Genomic DNA, 19540 nt, shown 5'->3' with positions numbered 1-19540 from the left:
TAAAAAAATATATATTAAAAAATTTTGATGTTGCTGTGTTCATTTGTTTATATCATACCAATGTTTTTACCCTTCTATGGATGCCAATTGTAACAGTAGCAAACCCACAGGAGTGGTCAGGTGTTAATTTGCACTTTAACATTCAAAGTTTTGCAGCACCAATTGGCATACTAAACTTGGTGTGGTAAAAATTAGTTAAATAAACTAGTAGACAATACATTTACTGTTATAATGTTAACCACTTGAATTACTTTTGGTTAGAAAATTAGCAACGGGCAAATAGTGCAATACAATCAAGTAACTTTTTATATAAAAAATAAATGTAGATGTACAAAATGGCCAATATTACAAACTAACTCAACTTTAAATCCCACCTCATTATTCCATTTTCTCCTTCGATTTTGTGTTTCCTTTGCATTTCTGGAGGCAAAGTCGTTTATATATCGATATCTGACAAGCAATTTTGTTATTACTACTAATTAGTGCAAGTACAGTCAGTCTTTCTTGGGCCATGGAAGATCTCAAATAGTTTTTGATCAGTTTGAGTTTGGAAAAAGCTCTGTTTATGAATGAACAGAATTTTATTTTAACGTTAAAAAAGCTATTTCAACCACAACAAACAGCAGTTATACGTCAAACTATATAACATAGCACCGCAGCAAGCCATCTGTACACCTAAAACATTGAGGCAAAATGATACCGGAATATAATAGCAAAGACCCCAAAGGCAGGCTAATGTAAGTAATGTTAAACTGTTATCAGTATCAAAGTTATTAAACAGAAGCTTATTATTTATTATCAGTACCAAGTTTTGAAAACAGAAGATTATTTTTATTACAGAAATATAATCCAGAAAAGTTATTTTAAAAACAGCTAAGTAATCTGTTGTGTATTGTAATATATTAAAATTGCAAAATTATCTGCGGATATTTAACATACTTTCTTGGTTGCTTAATTTACTACCCAGCTAATTTCAGCTTGCAATAAAATGCTAACTAGGCTAAACTTATTAGGTTTATATTCATTTTCAATGACATTATTGAGTTTAAATTCTTAAATCAACTTCAATTACGTCATTCAGTAATCCTCTAGCTGTGAGTCTGATGCAGCAGCCCTAAAACATAATATTGCTTTGTGTTTTTTTTCTATTGAATACTTTATATCATTACCCATATCCATTGAAATATTATATACAAAAAAAGGATGTCAAGAAATGGCCTAAGACTACATGAAATGACATTCAATTTCAATGAATATGTGCAAGGGTGTAACCTCGATTTAAGAAGAAGGGGGACACAAACGAGGGACATTTTTTTATTCAAATCCTATCACAGATTAAAAATACCAATGGTTTGCATTGTTTATTATTGTTTAAATTGATTGGTATTGACTGAGAAACGGAGGAAAACCAGGGAAGCCCACATTTCCGTCAAGCCTTGTCATAAACACTAACTGCTTTAAAAGAACAAGTCCTTATTAAACAAAATAGTAATAAAACACGCGTTATGCGTTTCTTCCCCATATAAGTCCATTATAAGGAAACAGCTAAACATAGTCTATCGAAACACCGACCATGTTAAAACATCTCAAATAAACTTCTAAAATGCATATTAAATTAAAATCAAAACCATGTGATTGAAAACAATCTTTCAGAAAATAATTTTTAGTGTTCGTGCGATGCGCGCATCGACGCAGGCAGATTTAAAAATAAATAACAAACTAATTTGAAAGTGAGGGGTACACAAACGGGATCTTGACAAGTGAGGGGGACATGTACCCCTGTCCCGAGTGAAAATTATGCCCTTGGAAATGGGAAATTATAAAAAATCTTGGGGGCCCCCTAGTGACCACTGGGGCCCTAAGCAGCAACTTAGTTAGCTTATGCCTTGGGCCAGCTCTGCACTATCCCTTTAAGAGAAACAAACTCATTCTAAAGCCAAAAAACTTCTGAAACTGAATTTACTTTTTGACTGTGATGTTACATTATTGAGCATTTACCGCTGTTTAACTGGTAGTCTGTACTAATTGTGCTGCATTTTCCGTTTTTGTGTAGTTCTAGAGAGGCCTAATTATTGTTTCCATTAGGGCTGATGAAGAAAACAGCATGAGGTTTATCATATCAGCTAAACGGGGGATGAGCCGCCACGCATGCTGGCTATTTGGGATACTGAGCTGGCAAGAGTTAGCAGTTCGGTCTGGTCTGCAAGAAAAAACACAAGATTTCCTCAAGGAGATTAAGGGAATGGCTTGAATAGTGTTTGAGATTGTACATTTCTAACATTTTGTCCAGTTGAATGTGTGAACATTTACAGCCAGATGACAAAAGCGAGATGTTCCATTTCAGTCAGACGGTCAAATATCAATCATTCACTTCTACTAGTAGAAATATTTCAAAAGAGGAGTTGACACGTTCATTTTCTCCTATTCAAATGCAACTTTCGCTACTCACTGAAGTGTCTGAATACATAAAATGTGTAGTCCGTGAATCATGGACACTGCAGCAGGAGACGAAAAGAAAACGTTTTTTTCTGTGATTTTGTGTGCAATTTTATTTTTGATGATCTGTTTCATCAAAATTGTGTCTATACCATGAAATTGATATTGCTTTCAGTAAGTGAGACACACGACACGTAAGCAAAGCTGTGAGATATGAAAGCCAGTGGTCACAGTGGTGACGCAGTTCAGTAATCAGTGTGCATTGTCAAATACGGTAGCTTTGTCTTTATCCACTATCAGAACATCAGCAGTGGTCTAGCACATGGCCCCGGAGAACACTGACATTAAACTCAAACGTGTGTGCGTGCACATTCAAAGCACCTGCTATAAGGAACTTTATAGATACTCTATTTTAGCAAAATGGTCTATACACATAACAACACTTTCAGAAATTTAAACAACTCTGCTACAGAAGTACTTCCAATTTCATTTTTTTACACAAATGTTAGAACAACATTCAACCAACAGAACATATACTGCATTGAAATGTTAAATGAACATATTTAAGACAGAAAAAGTGCTTTTGGACTACAAGAAAATTTGTCTATATGTCATTATTACTGTTTTTCTTATAGTCTTGACTTACTAAGAATAAATATTCATTATGTACACAATATAAGACATCAAATTATATGATTTAAAAAAACTTTTTGGGAGTGTTGTGTGGTATAAGTCATTTGGCCTTGCAGAAAACTCCTAATATATTCATACAAAACTTTTATTTACTTTTAATCTTTGCCACATGTCAGACATGCCTAATAGATATTTTATATCTATTAGGGATAAAAAAACATTCTCTTCAATTTTTAGGATCCCTGTACCTGCCTCATCAAAGGTTGTGTGTTTAGTTCTAAAACCTTACTGCAAAATGTTCATTTTTTAGTTTTAAAATGTGTAATGAAAAAGAAAAAATCATTCAAAACTCTATTTTTGAGAGTAACTGAGATTTTTGATAGCAAATAAATAAAAAAGTTGCAAACACAAAGACTTCCATCCCAGTTATGGAGCTCAGACTATAATTTAGTGAATAAGATAAATAAGATAACCAACAAAGATAACCTACCATCCAAAGCCGCCAAAAGACAAACATTTCCTTTTTTTCCTGTACATAGTGCTCAGAGATCTTCCTCCTTTGTCTTTCTCCAAAGACAGACAGAAACTTCTGCTCTCTCCCAAATATTCTCTACTTTTAAAAATGGAAGCGGGAGAGACAGAGGGAACCTCCTACCTGTTGCCCTCCCCTAACCCCAACCCACCTCTTTCCCAATCTGCATGCAAGCGACCTGGATTGTGTTCAGCTCACTCTATGCTCGTAAAAATGTGTCACGACTGTTTACATCACAGTGGCTACTCATTACATCCACATGAATTCAAGCACAGGAAATACAATGTCAAATCTCATACATTTTTAAATATTGGATGAAGTCAGTTTCCATCAAGTCCAAAGCAAACCTCTCTATTCAACCGTGCTCCTTATAAACCACAGAATACAAATAACAGCATAACGTTATAGTGTTAAAAATATACGTAATATTAAAAAAAAAAAGGAACACAGCACACTTGACTCAATTTCATTTCAGCAAGAAATCACAACTGGACAAGCGTTCTCTGGTTTCCCTCCTTTGCAATTGCATTACCATCCGCTTCAATAAAATGAACACTGGGCATGGTAAAGCATCAATATACAGTATGTGGTAATCAGTCAAGCGTCACTTAAACTTCTCTCACCGGCTTTGTCATTCTGAAAGGTGGAACGTGTTTCACAACTGGCCACTGTGGAGGCAGGCATTGATTAAAAAGGATGTTATTACGTACCGACATAAAACACACGCCCGGCCAGCACACACACAAAAATGGCAGGCATAATCTATCGAAGTGCATTGGACCTGAGCTAACAGCTGTACCATCACCGCAGACAGAGCACAGTCTATCAGCAGCAGACAAATCCAAGGCCGTTCCCCACGGCGAAGTCTGAAGCTCATAAACCCATGACTCAGCGTAGGCCCAGACGGCCTTGTGTTATTTATGCCTTTATGTATCGCAACACAACATGAAGAGTTTCAATGCTGGTACATGACAGAGATCCAAGATTATATCAGATCGGGCTTGTGTTGCATCTGATCTGGCCTTTGCATCTTGAGCCATTTGGGTACCTGTGAATTATGCTTCCACTGGACCTGAAAGATTTATTATTGAAAGGTTAAAGGAAATTCATTAAATACAAGAAATAAATTAACCAATTTTTGAGTCACCAAATATTGACCTGAAACTGAGTTTTGACCTGAGTTGCAGTGCAACAATGATAAAATAAAAACTGACACATTCATTGGAATTGCAAACTTCCTTCCTAAATCTCATTTACACTTTGAACTTTCTGTGACTCTACACGCCAGTAAGAGTCAATGTAAAACTCCGCTGCAAAATACCATTATGCTAATCCTTTACCAGGATGTAGACATGCAGCAGACCATATAAAGTCAAACATCCTGTAACCACCTGGAATTAAGCGCTTTCCTCAGGGGAACGATTATGAAACCTCACACATCATGATTTACCTAAGTATGTTTCTAGATTTTCTGCTTCATCCTGAAGCCTTACCATTAACTATTCCTAAGGGCAATTCCAGCGTTGTGGATGTGACATTTTGCGTTATGGATGTGACATAATCCTCAGAGAATGAATTTGGTCCGATTATATTGAACTATTTGTTTATATTTTTAAAAACAGTTGTTGATAGAGTCTAAACATCAAAAAATTGTCAGTCTATGAAAAAATATTTATTTTAAAGGGAAATAAACAAGCGTTAGGGATGTGACAAAAAAAGGACGTGGTTTTTGGGAGACGATAAACTAGGATTTCTGTCAAATAAAATGCACAATCCTGAAGCAATAAAACCCAATGAATGGAGAAGGGGTGCCCTGCGATGGGTTGGCACTCCATCCAGGGTGTATCCTGCCTTGATGCCCGATGACTCCTGAGATAGGCGCAGGCTCCCCGTGACCCGAGGAAGTTCGGATAAGCGGTAGAAAATGGAATGGAATGGAGAAGGGAAGTCTCTTTATAGAACATAAAATAGTTACTTTATATTCATTTTCATGTTTCCATTTATGAGGAATATGTAGCGTTATGGATGAAACAATCCAGAAAATGGCTCTTACCTCACTATGAAAAATCATGCACTAAAAAAATAAAACAAATGCTTTACAAATTTGAAGAGAGATTTCACATGGGAATCTGAACCACCAAATGTTAATATCTGTGCTGTTACCAAAGAAAAATTCGCTGGTAAAAACATTTCGCATGGTCGACATTTTCACGGAATTGCCCATAACGCTATCAAGTCAGTATTCTCTAAAATCTGATTGGTTGATTGAAATGTTTTATAGACGTTTTAGCATCAACAACATAAACAAATGTTATGTGGCCCAAACTTAACTTCCGGTAGACTTCCACAAAGAATATATTCAACTGTTGAGTAGTTTAAATGTAATTTAATACGGTTAATATAAAATAAAATATTCATATAAATTCAATATAAAATAAATCGTAAGATTGTAACCAAACACAGACCGGAAGTTAACTTTGGGCCAGACAAGTGCGTCCGATAAAACTGTCAACATGTTGATCCAGATGTAAACCCTACTTAACAAAATCAAGTCATTTACATTAATGCATTTGGCAAAGTGACGAGCAGTTCATTAAACAGCAATTTGACTATGCACCATATGCTGTAGTTGGGTTGGCATGACCATGTGCTCACTGTGCCTATTGGACTAAAGACTGTTTTGTGGGCTCAAGCAAGCCTGAGCTCAAACTGAACGATAGGACTGTTTTCAATTCCGGCTGCTCACGTGCTAAATGAGCGGCATGAGTTCTCATTAGATTAGTGACTAGAGAGGGGGCTGGCTGTATCACACTTGCGCGGACAAGATGCGGCTCATGAGATTCTCCTGTATGGGCTTTTCCTCTTATCTATGAAATTGAGCCACCAAAACCTGGAGTCAGGATAACACATTTGGCCTTCCTCTTATACCTGATTACTTCCACACCTTTATTTGTTCTTTAGGAGGAGATGTTGCCTAAGATGGCACAGGTACGTCTGTAAGATGCCTGTTAAAGATCTGGAAAACATTAGCTGTGTGAAAACATCTGATAAACATCTTTGGAAAAGCAGTTTTACATGCATTCTTAACATCTTAAAGACCTCTTTTAGATATCTATATGATATCGGACAGGAGACGTCTCAGAGATGTAACGCAGATGAGCAAACGATAAAAAAAACGTCTTGGAGATGTAAATCCAGACATCAAATAAACATCTCTCAGATGTATGTGTGCCATCACGGTTTGCCTAAACACATATTTTGTGCTATTTTTACTTGAAAATGTTTGAAAAGTTTAAAATCTCAATTTACACTAAATTATGTTTTTTAAGCGAATCTAGAATAAACCTCACTCCACCTTGTCCATCTTCTCCTCTCTCTCTCTCTCTCTCTCTCTCTTTTTCTCACATTTTGTTCTTGACTCCTTCTCTGATCCGCTCATTAGCGATGCACTGCCGCTCTCTCTTGCTCATCTATGTGCTGTGCGAGAGAATTTCGATAGCCGTGACAAAGAACTCAGTCACTACACCCACTCGCTGCCTGCAATATTTCACACCCACCAGCGTATCAAACACATACGCATATGTGTACGCACACACAACAAATGTGCTTCAGCCTTTTATGCAATGTCTTATCTAGTCAGTGCTGACCACAGTGTGAGAGACGACCATCATCGCAGCTGTGTAGCATGTGGTTTATGATTCTTGCTTATCTTTGCATCACGTAATCTTTACGTTTGGTCAGACGTTTTCTTGAATGGCTCAAATCTCCAGTTTCCTGTCTTCTTGTCATTCTTTGCCATGCACAAACTGTGGAGAACAGAAAAGACGTGAAGAACAGAAGTGGCGAGAAGTGATGAGAAGAGACAAAGAGTGTGAGAAGTTGCTAAAGAGATGTGAAGAAAGAAAGAGGCGTAAACGGAAACGATGAACAGCAATGCGAAAATACAAATGAGAGAATGTGAAGAAATTTGAAAAGAAGCGATAAGACCACAATAGACTGAGATGAGAAGCAACGCGAAGAACACATGTTTGGGAAGAGAACAAATGTGAAGAGAAGATATAAATAGAGAAATGTGGAGACTACAGGAGACGTGAGTGAGAAAAGATGAGACGCAATGCAAGCAAGCAAATGAGCCAATAAACAGAAGTGACGACAAGGGAGAGACAAGAAGGTTGAGAAGAATGTGAAAAAGAGAAGTGAAAAGAAATGAGATTAAAGCCGTTCTGTCCTTTTACCAGTGACTCATTCTTTATTAAAGTTCCTGCTCTACGCTCCCTTAAGCGAATAAAGAAAGGGCAGATATGGAAGACACAGAACGGAAGGAAAAAATGAGGTTTGAAGCGACTGCACCGCAAACTAATGAGAGACTGTGAGGGCAGAAAAAGAGTGCAATGTGAGAAAATGATCAATGGGGAAATAATCGCATGATTTTTATCATTATAGAAGGATGAGGCCAAAACCGAGGAGAGCAGATGAGGTTGATGGGCATTGCAGGATCTAGCATAAACTATACAAGGATGTAATTATGCCATAAAGGAAAGTCATGCACTGTGTGGAGAGAGGACAACAATGTGTCTATTACAACTGGAATGGCTACAAACTTGTGATAACCGCAACATACAGTACACCAGGATATTCAGTAATTCTAAACCTGAGATCATATATCGCTTTCCTGCTATAACCACAACAATGACGTTTCAAACCAGAATTGTGACTGCATATATCCGAACCATCTTCATTTCGGCTAACATTTGTTGTCACATTGCGTCAGTCTTGTTTACAGTCATTTATTCAAATTGTGAGGCTCTTTGCGATCCTTGTGTTAATACATCCTTGGACACCAATGTAAATAAGTCATGTTTATCATTAACATACTGTTTTTATCTCTGACACTAAAGGAATGAGTCACATACACAACACAAATACTCAGCTATTAATTTACATAGAGTGCAAGTTAAAAACTCCAAATTAGTTTAGAGTCCAGTCCATGCATGAGGATTAAAATTACAATTGCAAAATACGGCTTGCGCCCAAAACGCAGCTTTAGACATCTAAGACACACACTCAAAACACACCCATTAAATCGAAGCATAAGCTTGCAAACACTCGCACACGCACCTGCTAAGACCAACAGCAACAGTTTAATAACATCTCAAACATACACGAAGCACTGTTTCCATTACTGTGATGCACATTATCAACAAGAGCCGAATCCATCATGCACTTGAATAACCATTAAAACATTATCCTACCTTGAATCTGCCATCAGTGGCTAGCAAGACTGAGTAAACACAGCAGTGCAGCATGAAACGACTGGTTCAACACGAATGAGGAGAGAGAGAATGGGTGAGAGAGAGAGAGTGCAGAGAGAAAGAGAGAAACTGTGGTGGGAGGGAAAAGAATAAGAGAATGCGAGCAAGAAGAATCGTGAGAGAGAATGTGTGTTTAAGAATGCAGGTTGTAGTTGTAGTAGTTGCTATGGTAGTGAATATGCTGCGTCTATGATGTATTTGTGTGCAGATCATTTCTCAGAGATGCAATTGAATAGAGACTCCAAAGCCCTCCTTACGCAAGATTTATGGCACATGCACCAACGCACGCATATATATGCTGACAAAGCATTAATAACCGGCAGAATGCGCGGATGCTGAACGCATACGAAATAGAAAATACAGATTTGATCACTAAGCCCTACAATACAAGCAAAACACAAAACTGAGGAAGATTTCACTCAGATGCATTAGTTTCCCTTCACATGTAGACACATGTGCATCACTGGCCATTAAAACATCATGTGGTCAATCGGGTCGGCCACCGCTGTGGTCCAATCAGATCAATGCCCACTCACACATGCTCTCATCCGCACATAGCTGCAGAAGATCAATACTCAGAATTCTGGCGAAACAAATCAAGGGATACCTGTTTTATAACCGACTAGTTCTGTGGAAATGTCACAACCTGGGAAAACCGAATTAACCCTGCGTCATTCTTCACTCACACACACATACTTGAACTCGGCAAAGTCAAGCTGCAATTAATGTAATCGTAAACTTGTCTCCTGTTGAACTTCGACTGGTTCATTTATTTGACTGTTTGTTTCGAGCGGTTGTCTCAATCTCCTTCAATCTCTCGGCAGTTTAGCGCTTCAAGAGCCATAGCGCCTTCTAATTGGTGCACTTTCTGAGGTTGCCTTGGTAACCCTCTTTGCAAATGTTCTTTAGAGTTCTGCCAGAGGGTTTGGTTGGCTGAACATATGTATATAGCGTTAGTACAAAAACAACAGCAAATTCAAACACGCGTCCACAGTCCATTAACCCGTTTTCTGCGGTTATATAACCTACATTTGGTAGGATTTGGAAACGAGCGTATGGCACTGGAATGCTTGACAGTCAATGAGAGGTGTGACCTTCGTCTAAAAATAAATTCTAGCTTGCCTTGTAGTTTAATTTGCATATGCTTACCTCAAATAGGCTTCATTATATTTCAGTTATTTTTACACCTTATTCAACTGACATTAATAAAAAGCTTATTATAAAATTTGATATAAGAGGCATACAGTAATATACATCCTAATGACCTTTGTTTTTGAAAACGTCAATCCTAATTTTATTTCAATGCACAATGTCTCTGACAACGGAAACAAGAGCCATTTAAAGTAATAAAAACATATTTAGTTTCATGCATTATTTATCGGACTACTATTACAGCTCTCTATATCAACCATACAACCTGCAATTAAAAGACCCAAATGCAGTATGAACCAGTGCAATAAAACACACCAGAGATGATAAATAACTCTAGTATAATCACATAGAATATTAATGAAGGCGACCATCAGAGATGTAAGATGAGAACTACTCTATCTCTGACTGTTATGTACCTGTTGTGGGAGAGAACTATTTGCTTTGCTTTACTGTTTGCTAAAGACACATCTGATTGGCGGATAAAGGACTTGTGAACTTAAATAGGGCACGCACACGAACATAAAATGAAACAGCCCTTCACACTACTACACTTTGTTTAATAGCCCAGCAGGCTGGTTCACCCATGTGCATAATTGACTGTTGCACAGCTAAAGCAGATCTTGCAGCGGGCAGACGGAATTAGAAAAAGAAGGAGTCTGTGTAAATTTCCCTTTCCACACCCATCTGAGGTGAGAGGGAAAATGGGAAACTCAATACAGTATTTACTATGATTGCCCCGGCTTGACACATCTGCTCCCGTGCATTTCCAGCTGACAAACATCCATTAGCATCTGATGTCTGATGTCTCTGCAGCCGGGGACAAACGTGGTGCCACCAGCCTTGATCAAAAAGCCTTGTTCAATTATTCAGAGAACATTTTTCGGCGCAGCTCAATAAAACCATGAAGCAGAGAGTCAATAGATGAGAATATCTACTAATGGGGTCAACGAGGGACATCTATTCAACCTTATGTCAAACCTCTAATGGTTCATGAATGTCTCAGGGAAACAGCTCAGAAAAGACACGGAACACATTGACTTGATTCACGTCAATGCATTCACATTGTAAATTCTGACATGTCGTCTTGATTCAGGAACAGATTTTGTTAATGCCATGGTAAAATCTTACTGAAACATAAAGAGCATTACCAATGTCCTCTGCAAGATCGTAAAAAACATGTATTATAGCCAACAAGTAGCTTTGTATTATAATATTTTACTGTACTGCACCCCCTATGCTAATATGTTATCAATAAACACCTGACATTATTTGTATATCTTTTAAAGGGATATTTCAGCAAAGAAACTAAATTCCATGTTTTACTCCCCCTCAAGGCATCCTAACTGAATATAAATTTATTCTTGAAGAATAATGCAGTCGGAGTTATAATATGACGCATCCTTTTACTTCCAAGCGGTATGGGGGGCAATTTTTCAACAAAGGTCTTACATTTACATTTACATTTAGTCATTTAGCAGACGCTTATATCCAAAGCGACTTACAAGTGGGGTAGATAATGGAAGCAATTAGGACAGCATAAGTACAACAAAAGCATAAGTGCAATCAAAAAGAAGACTAGTCTCATATAACCTAACACAGTATACGGAACCATTCATTCATACTTTTTTTTTTTTTTTTAGGAGTAGAGAAGAAAAGAGTAGAGAAGAAAAGAGTCAGAACAGATCAGTCAGATGTTGGCGGAAGAGATGTGTTTTCAAGCGTTTCTTAAAGATGGCTACAGAATCTGCAGATCTTGAAGCAGTGGGCAGATCATTCCACATAGGTGGAACAGATCCGGAGAAGGTGCGCGAGAGAGATTTTTTACCTTTATGGGATGGCACCACAAGACGTCGTTCGTTTGCAGAGCGTAGGGATCTGGCGGGTACATATGTCTGCATTAACGATTTAATATAAGGTGGTGCCGAACCAGTAGTGGTCTCTAGTAGGCCAGGAGCAGAGTCTTGAATTTGATGCGAGCGACTACGGGAAGCCAATGTAGCTTAATGAGTAGAGGAGTGACGTGTGCTCTCTTTGGTTCATTAAAGATAACTCTTGCCGCAGCATTCTGGATCATCTGTAGAGGTTTGGTTGTGCAAGCTGGAAGTCCTCCCAGTAGTGCATTGCAGTAGTCCAGTCTGGCCAGGACAAGAGCCTGGACAAGGATTTGTGTAGCATGCTCTGATAGGAAGGGTCTAATTTTCCTGATTTTGTAGAGGATGAATCTACAGGACCGGGCGGTGCTGGCAACTTGATCAGTGAAGTCTTCTGAATCGAATCGATGCAAATCGATGCGTTTGTGGAGAAATATCCATATTGACAATGCTATTAACAAAAATGACTAACTTGTGTTATCCCTCAGCTGCGAGGGAACCTGAAGCTTGTTTTTCCGTCGACGAAAGCTGCCGCACAGAGGCGATGATATCCTATCATCGTATTCAGTAAGGATGCCTTGAGGGTGAGTAAAACATGGGGAAATAGAAATTCTAGATTCAAAAAATTCTGACACGGGTTCACTCAAAGCAAGGCGAGTCAGAGTTTAGCCATTACGCCAGTAGATGGAATCTGCTTCCAGAAAGCATCAGATGTTCACAAACAGTAGCTACTTTTAAATCTTTTAAAAAACACCTGTTAAGCTGTGCATTTACAACCTGAGCACTGTGCTGGTTTACATAAAATGCATTTCTTTTTTCTAATTACTTTTTATAAATACACTCACAAATTTTACTGCTGTTTTATTGTTTCTTATAATCTAAAGTTGTATTTGTGATCTTTAATCATTTACATTTTAAAGATACGTCTTATTTCTCTTTGTCAATCATTTTATGTTAAGAACTTTGAATTGCCCTTGTGTCTGTAATGTGCTATATAAATAAACTTGCCTTGCCTTTAAAGCGGTATAATTGTGCACTATAACTTCTTTAATTCATCCCTCTGATGTATATAATATATTCTTATAAATACTGCACTTTGCAAAAAAATTTTTTACGAAATATTATATTAATATCTCGGTTTATAGAAAACATTGATGTTACAATGGTAAGGTGTAGCCATCCATTTTTCTACATGTGGTTTTAGTATCCTACTATAAATACCCTACATGTGATAGGTTACTATGCAACAACTTTGTAAAATAGCCCTGCACGTCATCATAGTCACATGCTGTCTTCCAGACACATCGGATTTAGGATATTTCCCACCTCAACCCGGAAATCATTTCTGTAACGGCAATGTTTTAATGTAAATAAATACTTTTCATGGTTTACTGTAAGTAATTAGTAACGTTTTATTGGTCACTGTTATTAGTAAGTCAGTAGTAACATAATATTTAAATGCTTATAATGTTACTAAATACAGTCGTTATTTCCCTCTTCGAGAGGTGATTACGAGGAGTGTGGGAACGCATCGTGCGTTACCATGCAAAGACCATTTGCAACAATGTATCTTGGTAAAGTTACTGTTGTAGAACCATATTAAAAGTAAATGGGACGTTGTTCTTGTTAACATGTTTGGCAATAAGAGATATATAACTTATCTGAAACACTCGGTCCAAGTTTCGTTTTCACTTTCTGTTCAGCCAAAGTAGGATTTTCTGTGCCCAAACCGGCAAGATATCACACTCTCCTGTTTAACTATGGATACAGAAGAAATGGTTTTATGTACTCACTGGTGAGTGTTTTCGATACACACTAGCCTACATAAACGCGTCTTGTCAGTGTTTCTTGTACGAAATAAATAAACAAAACATCGATTTGCTCGAGCGAGTTACGACGCTGCATTCACCACTTCGTCTATTTAGTCACAACAAAAACAAGACAAACTTCGATCTTATTAAAAGCACATTTTACTTATTTAGTCACTAATGATTGATTTTTGTATCGATTGTAAGTGATTTTTACTTAAAGTGAAACCTATCGGTTGCTAAGCGTTCAGTAGCCACCAGTGGCGTTATTGTTTTATGATATAACAGGACTAATGTCAGAGACTGGGACACTTTGCCCTTTTTAGTTGAACTTGATTAATATTTACTTCACTGTAGACTGTTTATTATTGCATGTCAAAGTGAAAACAAAACATGTGCTGTCGAAGCTTCTGTGTTCAGTCCGATGTTTTACGTCTTCACACAGCAATAAAGAAGTGGCCAAAGCGAACTTTGACGTGCATGAACCTCACTGTCAGAGGTTTCTGTGTCTGTGCCCCGACTGCGATGAAACCATCCCTCGAGATCAACTGGAGGACCACAAAGCTGAAGAACACGCAGAGGTTATAACACTCTGACCTCCCTTCTGTGTGTCCAAACAAAAATTCAGCTCGTTCATCTCCCACCTCTGAAAATATTTATGATGCTATGTATTTTCTTCATGCCTCAACAGGTGAAATGCCAGGAATGCAATAAAAAGATGGAACGAAGGCATCTGATGGACCACAAGGTAAACTTTTAACCTCACACCTCATGGGACATCACACACTTGAGCTCTCTTTTAAAAAAAGGCCTGTCAATATTGAAGCCTTTTATGTCTGTGATCTTATGTCTGTGATCTCACACTCTGCATTTCACGAATTCCCATCTCTGTATTTCCGTTTCAGACAGATGAGTGCCTAGAGCGGCTTCAGAGCTGTGAGTATTGTGAGCTTGAGCTTCCTCTGAGTGGTTTACTGAAGCACAGTTTGTCCTGCGGGAGTCGCACAACACCCTGCTCTGACTGTGGACGCTACGTACAATTTCAACACCAGCATCTACATGCTCTGGAGTGCTCTAATGGCCCCCTAACAGTGAAGAACCCTAGACCTGAAGATGATGAAACTGTTGGTTAGTGACTGATACAAACAGCATTATGTTTATTCTATCTCTAACAGTTTTCAGTTCAGAAAGGTGTCCAGAGGGTGATCATGGTCTTATTGATAGATAAATTACATAATTTGTTTTTTTATATCTTTATTGTAAAATACTAATACAGTATATCATTTATTTTTAGAGAAGCAAATCTCAACGTGTTGGAGTTGTCTGAAGACCATTCCTTCCAAGAATCTAGAGGCGCATAAGGTAAATAAACTTATTAAAATATTTATATAATGTAACTTATTATAGAAATTTTGTTACAATGACCATTTCTTTTAAATGTCCAAAATCATATTACTTTTAACTAGATGTACTGCAAACCGTTTGTGAGAAACACGGATGCTGATCTTCACGAAGACTTAGAACCTAGAAATATGAGTTCTCCAGACACTCCAGATGTCTCCTTCAAGTTTCAGAAGGCAAAGAGATACATGGAAAGAGATCTAGATGAAATAAGCACCTGTAATTTCTGTCATCTGGCACTTCCCGTGAAGACTCTTGAATGGCATGAGGTACTGATCATTTTTGGTTGGTGAACTCTGAAAGGAAATAAATTATATCGGGTTAATTTGAATCACTACATTTTAAGGCCAACTGTCTTTATCATAATTGATACTTTTTGTATTTTTAAGAAAAAATGTGAATTACATAAACATCTGAGCCTGTCACAGTGATAATCAGTGCAAGCAGAACTATGTATGTAAGTACACAAAGAATATATCATGCATTACCATTGGAACTTTCTATTACAGATTCAGTGATTTATGTATTACAGTAAATATAAATAAAAGTATGATTTATTTTACAGGCTTGTTGGCAACAACTCTCAGCGATCACAAATAATGGGATTACATCACCATCACAACTAATACACATTACACAATAATATAGAATTATTAAATATACTAGAATTAGTACAATAAGTCAAAATATAGAAGTCTAGTTAAAGGTGATTGGTTAAAGGTAAAATTATGATTATAGAATTTAGGTACAAACATTTATTAAGTGCAATTTGTGGATATACATTCTATTGTCTAACCTAGTTTGATTTTCTTTTGTATTTTTGTAGTATTTAGGTGTTTACTACATGTTAAATCTGGACAAACTTATGACCTAATAGCACATCAAAATAAAGACGACTTCAAATGAGTACTTGTTGCAGATGCATAAACATAGACTTGAAACATATGGACCAAATATAAGCAATTTCTCTATACGTCACAATTAAATTACTAATTTATAAATTTTACAGAAATATTATGTTATGAAATGTCATGAATCTCTCTCTGAGACATGGCTTGAGAACCCAAGTGCAGGCAGACACAGACGGTATTGGTGTAACAGATATTTATTTAAACAAAGAAACACAAAACAAAGACCCACGATGGGGTAAAACAAGACAGGGAAATATATACTTAACAATTAACACTGACTAACTAAGACTACAAAACAAACACTTGAAACAAAACACTAACACTGACTGAACTAGACTTACTATAAAGAACAGGAACAACGACCAATGGGAACAGCAAACAAGAACATCCAGCGAACAGCAAACAGGTATCGAACACCAAACAACATGTAGCAACAAGTATCAAACAGGAACAGCAAGAATCAAACAATGCACGAGCGACGAGACAAAGAAACATGAGGACTCTTATAGGCAAGGTAATTAACAGAAACTAGGAAACAGGAGGGAAGGAATGATCACGCGACTCGGGGAGAGTATGGAAGACCGTCATTGTCAAAAACATCTCTCCCCACACAAAACCATCAGGCAATGCCATGGCTCCACTTGAGGCAAGAATAAAACATGACATGATAGTGGAACCATGACATAAGCCCCCCCTTTAATGAACACCTCCAGGTGTTCACCAAGGGGTAACTAACAAGACAAGACTAACTTAGACAAGGACAAAAACCAGACAGACAAGGCAAACATGACAAGGGGCAAACACGACAAGATAATGCATGGGTTGGGGTGGGATAATAAAAATAACAAACAAGGGTGGGGGGGTGGGGGCAGACAAGAAAACATGGGTAGTCCAGAAGGGGGAGGGCTGGGTGGGGAAGTTCCAGCCCTTGGGGACGCGCCAGGGCGCGGAGCCCCAGGAGGCTTGACAGGAGTAGTCCTGGGGGGAACTGTCCTAGTCCCCTGCAGGACTGTAGGGCTGGACCACGGCTGGAATGCCGGGCTGGACCAGGGTTGGAAGATCGGCTGGGCAGCATGACTTGATGGCGGCTGGGCAGCCGGACTTGACGGCGGCTGGGCAGCCGGACTTGACGGCGGCTGGGCAGCCGGACTTGACGGCGGCTGGGCAGCCGGACTTGACGGCGGCTGGGCAGCCGGACTGGACGGCGGCTGGGCAGCCGGACTCGACGGCGGCTGGGCAGCCGGACTCGACGGCGGCTGGGCAGCCGGACTCGACGGCGGCTGGGCAGCCGGACTCGACGGCGGCTGGGCAGCCGGACTCGACGGCGGCTGGGCAGCCGGACTCGACGGCGGCTGGGCAGCCGGACTCGACGGCGGCTGGGCAGCCGGACTCGACGGCGGCTGGGCAGCCGGACTCGACGGCGGCTGGGCAGCCGGACTCGACGGCGGCTGGGCAGCCGGACTCGACGGCGGCTGGGCAGCCGGACTCGACGGCGGCTGGGCAGCCGGACTCGACGGCGGCTGGGCAGCCGGACTCGACGGCGGCTGGGCAGCCGGACTCGACGGCGGCTGGGCAGCGCTCTCTGACGGCGGCTGGGCAGCGCTCTCTGACGGCGGCTGGGCAGCGCTCTCTGACGGCGGCTGGGCAGCGCTCTCTGACGGCGGCTGGGCAGCGCTCTCTGACGGCGGCTGGGCAGCGCTCTCTGACGGCGGCTGGGCAGCGCTCTCTGACGGCGGCTGGGCAGCGCTCTCTGACGGCGGCTGGGCAGCGCTCTCTGACGGCGGCTGGGCAGCGCTCTCTGACGGCGGCTGGGCAGCGACCTCTAGCGGCTGGGCAGCGACCTCCGGCGGCTGCTGGGCCGGGCTCGGTGCCGGACGGACCGTCACCTTCCCACAGCGCCCCCCCAAAAAATATTTGGGGTTTGACACCACCGGACTCGGGACCACAGAACTCGGGGGACCCGGAACTGTTGCCGGTTGCTGAACTGGGCGACAGGACAGCAATTTCGGCCTGGGACGTCCTCCACGTGGCCTTCTCCTCCCACTACGGTCAGTCTGGCCCACGGCTGACTCAGCCGGGCCAGTGGGGAACCGAGGGAGTACCGGGAAGGAGGACTCCCGCGACGTCGTCCTCGAGTCTCTAGCCACCCACTCATCTTGGACTCCACCAGAAGGGCTGGCGACCGTGGAGCTCGAGCCAGAGGGTACTGACTCCCCAAGGGCAGCGGCGGCCAGGACGATACCCTCCGCAGCGCTCGACCGTGGGGTGAAAGTCCCATGTGGAACCTCACCCCCGGGATCGCTACGGTTGGCCACGTACCTGACCATGTCCGCAAAAATATATACTTAACAATTAACACTGACTAACTAAGACTACAAAACAAACACTTGAAACAAAACACTAACACTGACTGAACTAGACTTACTATAAAGAACAGGAACAACGACCAATGGGAACAGCAAACAAGAACATCCAGCGAACAGCAAACAGGTATCGAACACCAAACAACATGTAGCAACAAGTATCAAACAGGAACAGCAAGAATCAAACAATGCACGAGCGACGAGACAAAGAAACATGAGGACTCTTATAGGCAAGGTAATTAACAGAAACTAGGAAACAGGAGGGAAGGAATGATCACGCGACTCGGGGAGAGTATGGAAGACCGTCATTGTCAAAAACATCTCTCCCCACACAAAACCATCAGGCAATGCCATGGCTCCACTTGAGGCAAGAATAAAACATGACATGATAGTGGAACCATGACAATGAAATATCTCAAGGATCCAGCTGACCATCACTCAGATAAGGACCTAAGAAATGAGACCACGAGCAAAGGAATTACATTTAAACAGATGACCAAAAGATGGCGAAGTTTCAGTAAGGGTTGCAATTAATTTCTCTCTACAGTCTGTCGCCTGGTGGCTCAACTAAAAAGGTCCAGCTCTGGCAGCCAATGTGATTTAAAAATTCTGCCTGGGTTTTGTTCAGAGCCGTAAAAATATAAATAAGCTTTAAATAATTTTACAAACATAATTTCATATAAATGTAATTTATACTTCACAGATTTTATTGATATTTCTTTTCTAATCCTAGTGCCTCATACAAATGCCCTTTATTTCTATATTTGGACCAAAGAGATGAAACAACCCAGTAATCTAATGTAAAATACATATTAAGAATTTAGATTTATTTTATTGCATGTGCCTTGTGACATATTATAAATTGCTTGTCTAGAACAAACTTCTGAAAAAGCTTTTCATTCTTATAAGGAAAATATATGGAGAGCTGTATTTTACCATAAGATTATTTTTATAACAATAACAAGACACATAACAATGTTTCAGACATTGTAATCGGCTGTCATCCCAAAGAAGCAGAAAATACAGCTGATTCAAGCAAATAATACAACCACACAGAGAAGCAGACCCTGTCAACTTAAACTGTATTAATAAAAATAATTACAACTTAGCTATATTTTGTT

The 19540-nt window shown here is 39.9% G+C and overlaps 2 protein-coding genes across 6 annotated transcripts in view; one reads left to right on the top strand and one right to left on the bottom strand.

The window, feature by feature from the left end:
- rap1gap2a (RAP1 GTPase activating protein 2a) overlaps positions 1-19540 on the bottom strand; it is a 67079-nt gene that overhangs the window by 43914 nt on the left and 3625 nt on the right. Inside the window, exon 2 of one of the 4 annotated variants that reach the window (XM_056756318.1) lies at positions 15363-15441. Coding sequence is in view for 3 of the 4 variants with exons in the window: in XM_056756314.1 (XP_056612292.1) it covers positions 3560-3606 (47 nt within the window). In the remaining variant the exon portion in view is untranslated. Of the gene's footprint in view, positions 1-3559; positions 3659-8853; positions 8905-15362; positions 15442-19540 lie in introns of those variants that run through there. The other 3 variants (XM_056756315.1, XM_056756317.1, XM_056756314.1) reach the window with 3 other exon arrangements.
- Positions 13284-16051, top strand: xaf1 (XIAP associated factor 1). 2 transcript variants are annotated; one of them, XM_056756323.1, is made up of 9 exons: positions 13284-13302; positions 13640-13731; positions 14190-14325; positions 14436-14492; positions 14650-14872; positions 15039-15106; positions 15211-15414; positions 15535-15602; positions 15711-16051. In XM_056756323.1, exons 2-8 carry the CDS (start codon positions 13697-13699, stop codon positions 15574-15576), a joined length of 765 nt encoding a protein of 254 aa, XP_056612301.1. In that variant the 5' UTR covers positions 13284-13302; positions 13640-13696; the 3' UTR covers positions 15577-15602; positions 15711-16051. The 2 variants fall into 2 exon arrangements, with proteins under 2 accessions (XP_056612301.1, XP_056612299.1); XM_056756321.1 differs by lacking the exon at positions 13284-13302 and having other exon boundaries at positions 13465-13731.

The sequence above is a fragment of the Triplophysa dalaica genome, chromosome 9, assembly GCF_015846415.1.
Source record: "Triplophysa dalaica isolate WHDGS20190420 chromosome 9, ASM1584641v1, whole genome shotgun sequence".
Lineage (NCBI taxonomy): Eukaryota > Metazoa > Chordata > Actinopteri > Cypriniformes > Nemacheilidae > Triplophysa > Triplophysa dalaica.
Note: the sequence above shows the minus strand (reverse complement) of the source record. Positions and strands in the feature narration are given on the sequence as shown.

Coding starts and splice junctions, on each gene's coding strand:
- xaf1 (XM_056756323.1), top strand. CDS start 13,697: ATGGATACAGAAGAAATGGTTTTATGTACTCACTG. Junction 13,732..14,189: donor ATGGTTTTATGTACTCACTG/GTGAGTGTTTTC, acceptor GTCTTCACACAG/CAATAAAGAAGTGGCCAAAG. Junction 14,326..14,435: donor AAGCTGAAGAACACGCAGAG/GTTATAACACTC, acceptor ATGCCTCAACAG/GTGAAATGCCAGGAATGCAA.